This window comes from Pterocles gutturalis, unplaced genomic scaffold (assembly GCF_000699245.1).
Source record: "Pterocles gutturalis isolate BGI_N339 unplaced genomic scaffold, ASM69924v1 scaffold4635, whole genome shotgun sequence".
Lineage (NCBI taxonomy): Eukaryota > Metazoa > Chordata > Aves > Pterocliformes > Pteroclidae > Pterocles > Pterocles gutturalis.
The window spans coordinates 45,566-51,145 of NW_010138001.1; the positions used below are offsets into that span (position 1 = coordinate 45,566).

General features: G+C 38.8%; 1 protein-coding gene across 1 annotated transcript in view; it reads right to left on the bottom strand.

The window, feature by feature from the left end:
* The window catches only part of LOC104468603 (von Willebrand factor D and EGF domain-containing protein-like), a gene marked incomplete at its 5' end in the record, with an annotated part of 5,153 nt that extends 637 nt beyond the window's left edge, over positions 1–4,516 (bottom strand). Inside the window, 3 exons of the mRNA XM_010082795.1 lie at positions 1,036–1,131; positions 1,539–1,643; positions 4,421–4,516. Of these exons, the coding sequence (XP_010081097.1) occupies positions 1,036–1,131; positions 1,539–1,643; positions 4,421–4,516 (297 nt within the window). The remainder of the gene's footprint in view (positions 1–1,035; positions 1,132–1,538; positions 1,644–4,420) is intronic.
* Positions 4,517–5,580: the final 1,064 nt, after the last annotated feature.

Sequence of the window (5,580 nt, forward strand, 5' to 3'; positions counted from 1 at the left end):
ATTTATTCAAGCTGCTTGTTGGATCCACATTCATGAGGAAATGCCACATATTAGCTGTTGCTCACACACTGCCCTTCTGTTCCCCCAAAAGAAGGGCAGAGGAGGACTGAAAGGGCACAGCTTTAGTTGTCCTCTAGCTATCCACCAGTTCAGTTAACAAGCTAAGGGCTGCAATTTGCTTATGAACATCTGCACCAAAAAAAGTCAAACTGAATGCAGATCTAGTTAGTTCTGGAACAGTGATTATTTTGACATTAAGAACCTGAACACCCAAAAATTTCAAATGCAGAGGACTTAATCCAGAGATCTTGCACCCACAATATCCAGTTCATAAGTAATGTTTAAATGAGCTTTCTCTCAGTCTCCCAGAGAGCAAACAAAAAAACCTTTCCTTTTTACAGCCTCAGGATTCTTGCCTTAGTATTAGGGCAGTGCTGTTATGAGGATACAAGGCCCTGCCAGAGAAGGGTATATTAAAGCTTTTATAATCATCTGCTTTTGTGAATCAAAATTTGGGAAAAAGCAAGTGGTTGTTCAGCAAGCGGGTCAGTCAGTATTAATCCTGATTATAGCCAGCTTCCTCTTACTCTTTTAAGAGCACCTGGAATTGATTCTGCTGACCTATTCTCAAAGTGAGAAGCAAGGTTCAATTTTCCATGTCCATAAATTTTAATGAAGCTTCTAATCCACACAGTAGTGATAGTGTTTCTGTAATTTTCAGTTCTGTACACTGGTGTCTCGGTTTACAGAAAGTATTTCAGAAATACTGACAAATATTACCAAGTAATGAATTTGGTGACAACCAAAATCTGAATCTGAACTTACTTAAAATGGAAAAGTGCTGTCTGACAAAATTGAAAAGCCATCTACTCCTTATGCATACTTGTAAGATCCCCAGTATGCAGAAGTAGCTCTCATTTCCTATTCCAAGACATTTTCCTAGATGCTTTGTTAGGTACCAAAGATTTGAACACTATATTGGTAAATCAAAGAAGTAGAGAAAAGGATAAACGAAAAATGTCAGAAGCCATCTACCTAAATGACATGCTCCACCGACCCATCCAGCTGGACAGCTACAAATCCCAGGAGCCACACAAGCTCCATTATTCCGACAACCTTGGGGACAAATTGCTAGAAGAAAAGAATGGGTAAGTCATCAGGATTTATAAAACTGATATAGAAGAGTCCTGACAGAATGAAAGATCCAGGATGATACAAATCAAAATGGCAAAACACATTTTTTTCCAGGCCATATACTCAACTGGCATAACTCTAAAGGCATTTTCAGGACCATGGAAATGGAAAAAAATACTTATGTACTGTGTTAAGAATTTTGGTTTAAATGTTAACAGACATAAACTTCAATGCAAACTAATTTGACATTATTTTATCTGAGTATGTACCAATAATGTAGGTCCTTCATTTCTGCAGTAATGACATTTCCATAGTTATCAGCCTCTTTACCCTTTTAAAATTTTTTTGTTACTGCAGTTGTATTTTTAATCAATATAAATATTTTCATGAATGTAGATACCCACCTTCTTGGCATCTTGATCCCGTCCAGCCAGAAGCACAAAGGCACTTCACAACTCCATTGACAGAGATGCATTCCCCACCATTTTGACAGCCTCCTTCACAGCTTACTGTGGAAGAACAGCATATGACTTCAAATTCAGTACAGAGCAGTGTAGGACTTCAAATAATTACCTTTAAACAGCTGTTTAATAAGGTAATATGTTTAAAGGTAATTATTTGACCATCAATTACTTGTTTTATCACATCTGCAAAGACCAAAATTTAATCTATTCAGAGCAAGTCGCAGTTTTATAAGGAGTGAGTGAGGATGACGGAACCACATCTGCAAATGCCAACTCAAAATGCAGTTAAAATTAAGCATGTGCTTAAAAGCTTGTTGAGCATTTAGCCTGAGAGTACCAACAAACAAGCATGATTATCGCTATGGTACAACTCCTCCTCCCCATAACTGTGAACCAGCACTTCGTCAGCTACACCGCTGTAACTACTAATGTTCATATGCTTATTGATCTTGCCAAATCACAGCTGGTAAACCAGCAACATGTGGTCAAGGATGTTTCCTTGATACATGCTTCCTTACCTGACAGGGCCTACACATAACACAAGGAAGAAGAGAAGGGGATAGTACTGTGACAAATGAACCTCTGACTACAATTGAGTGGTGCCTTCCCACAGGCCAACTATCTAAGTCAGTCTCCGCATTCCAGAATCGTTCTACATGTCAAAGCCCTGAAGGCCTCATTAATGAAACATTATTTATGCTGGGCATATGACTGGTATCAATTGTAGTGTGCACCATCTTTGAAATATGGCATAAACACCGTTCTGTACAATCAAATGCACCCTTTCACAAGCATGAATGTACGTATATACGCCACCTCCACTGCACTGGAGAGGAACAACTATCCTTCCTTATAATGATGGACAGTTGGGATGTCTGCTTGATACTTGGTAGAAAAAAGTCCAAATCTCTGTACTACCACAAGTTTTGAGCATCATGTGAGCTAATAGATTTTTAGCGCAAATGCTGAACACGCAAGGACGTGCAAGTCAACTCCAGCACAGATAAAAAAGCTCTTTGAAGTTTGTTTGCATATTTCTTTGTCACACAGTATAAGTTAATGTATTTATATTGATTGTATTTGATCAATCATGGTGACTGGGAGAAGTGCCTGAAGACTGGAAGAAAGCAAATATCACTCCAGTCTTCAAGAAGGGCAAGGAGGACGCAGGGAACTACAGGCTGGTCAGCCTTACCTCAATCCATGGTAAGGTAATGGAACAACTGACCCTGGAAGCCATTTCCAGGCACATCAAGGACAAGAAACCATCAGGAACAGTCAGCATGGCTTCACCGTGAGACTGACCAAGCACTGGCACAGGCTGCCAAGAGATGACATGGAGTCTCCATCCTTGGAGATATTCAAAAGCTGTCTGGACACAGTCCTGGGCAACTGGCTCCAGTTGGCCCTGCTTGAGTGGGGGGGTGGGACAAGATGACCTCCAGCGGTCCCTTCCAACCTCACCCATTCTGTGATTCTGTACGATTCTGCAAAAGCACATTGCACCACACTGCAAGTTTGTACATCCAGGCTCCATATGCCACAGTACTCCACCTTAAAGGTGAGCACAAGAACACCCTTTGCCTTACAGGAATAACATGACAATGAATACAAGCAGGACTTTTACTCATACAAATCCAAGTCTAGGCTATAGTATTAGTGTAAACTGAATCTTCACTCCTCTTTTTCTATTTAAGTAGTACTTCTCAAGTTGCTTCTGATTTAGGCTCTTCTGAGAACATCAAGTTCCCTTTTCTTGTGGGGTCCCCTATCAAGACCCCACAAACCTACACTTTCAGTTGACTTTTAAGAAATTAAAAAGAAATTAAATTCCTTTTGCTGGAAAATGAAGCTGACTATGCTCCAGTTTACCTCATTGCTGTCAACACTATTATGTCTACTCAAAATGGATAGTTATATCCCAATGCATTACACAACAGTGATGTGTTATACAGATCTTCATTAGAAGACAATTCCTCATATTTTTAATTTCTCTATAATGTTAACAATTTTGATATCAAATTATTATCACTGGCAGTTGAATTCCTATTGAGTCTAGTTAACATTGCAATGCTACAGTTTAAGCTTCTACAAACTTAGGTCAACCACGTTAGGTACACTCAAGTCATGCTTTCTTCATAAAATTCCTTCACTCTCTGGGGATATCTTGCCTACTACATCTTTTTCCTCCCAAACTATTTCAAGCTTGCTCTCCCTTTTATCCCAGAACTCAAGTTATCATCAGTAGTCTGATAAATTCATAACAACATAACAATGTTTTCTTGGATTGCCTTTTCCAATCCAAGCATATATTCAGCAGGCTTCACAAAACCATAGAAATTTTTCTTTGCTACTCCTCATCTCTGCAACTTCCCATTACCTACCAACAATACAATGCCACAAGTATCTTTAGTGACTTTCCCTCAAATTACCATCTTGCAGATACTACACAAGTTTCAACTACCTAATGCAGAAATATGTATCTACACAAGTCAAGTCATCTCATTAAATTATTTAGAAAGCATCTGTTATAGAGCTAAACTGAGTGTTTGCATAACACATAAACAAGGTATTTTCCATGGGACAAAATTCTCTCAGATTCTCGCAACATGTTTCATTATATTTACTCTACCCCATTCTCCTGCAAGGATGCAGATCCTGTAGGCCATGCATTTTTTGACAGTACGGTCAGAGGTTTAAGGAATTAAGGTCATTATTTCAAAGTGCATTAGATCCTGGACTTGAGGAGTCCCAAATAAATTTTGTCTGGTTTCAAACTCCTTGTCTTTCCAAGCTGTCACTTGTTTGGGTCTTTTACTCACCTTTATGACAGTATCTACCCCCATAGCCAGGTGGACATCTGCATTTTCCAGGTCTGAGGCACTCCCCACCATTTTTGCATTTTGGATAACATGTTGCTGTAAGGCAGACAACAAAGAGAGCTTGGATAAATATTGGTGAAGCTTACCAAAATTACTACTTAAGTACATAAGAAATCCACATTATTTTAATCTCCGAGTACTCATTTTGTCTTCACATTTCCTAGGATATATTTGCCCTGCTGTCCTACATTGCTGATCACATTAGTTTCCCTGCACAGAGAGCACTCCACCATTTTAAGCTTTTAAACACTCAAAACTAAGGAAGCTTTTGGACCCTAAACAGAACAGGCAGAAGAAAGAGCCATATTGAAAAGGAACAAAGGAACACAGCCGGACTGCCAAAGAAGCTTTTGATTACTGAAGTCAAGAAATTACAGGTGAGAAAAGAAGTGATAAGAATAAATGATTTAAGAAAAAATGCTGCAACTTCAGGGGCATCTTCTGACTATTAAGATGAAATATCAGTCTTCACTCTTTACTGGATTCCTCTCCAGAAACATACATAACTCTCCAGAAAAACTACATGCTCATTTCCTCATACCTCTTCTCTAAAATGTCTTGAGAAGTCAGCACTCCCTTCTCCTTCACCCTCTTTTTTTTTTTTTTTTTTTTTCCCCTCAGCTGGCCTCTCAGAGACCTTTCTGAAAGGTACAGTGTTTGTTTAGAAATCATCTGAGATATAACTTTTATCATAGCTGTAATTATCTGTAGGGAGAAAAACATCTATGATCATTACAGATTTTGCAACTTTTTCATTGCTGACAGCTTGGACAGGTTGGATAAGGTACAAATAAAAATTTTCATTTTACAAAATTCTGGGTAAGTCCAGTCAGACTGAAAATAAATTACCTATCACACAGACCTCCTTGCTACTCCTAAATCACTCCTGAATCAGCCCTGGTGTCTGAGAAAACATTTGTTTATTCACACACAGATTTTAGAAACCCATGTGTTTCAGAGAGTCTCATCTTAATCAACTGCAGGCATGAGATGAGTTCTCTACACCACATCATTTTATCCTTTGACTGGATGGGTGAGAAGTCTGAAACACAAGGAAGAAAAGGGGAAAGAAGATTAGAGAGTAACACCACACTGATTTT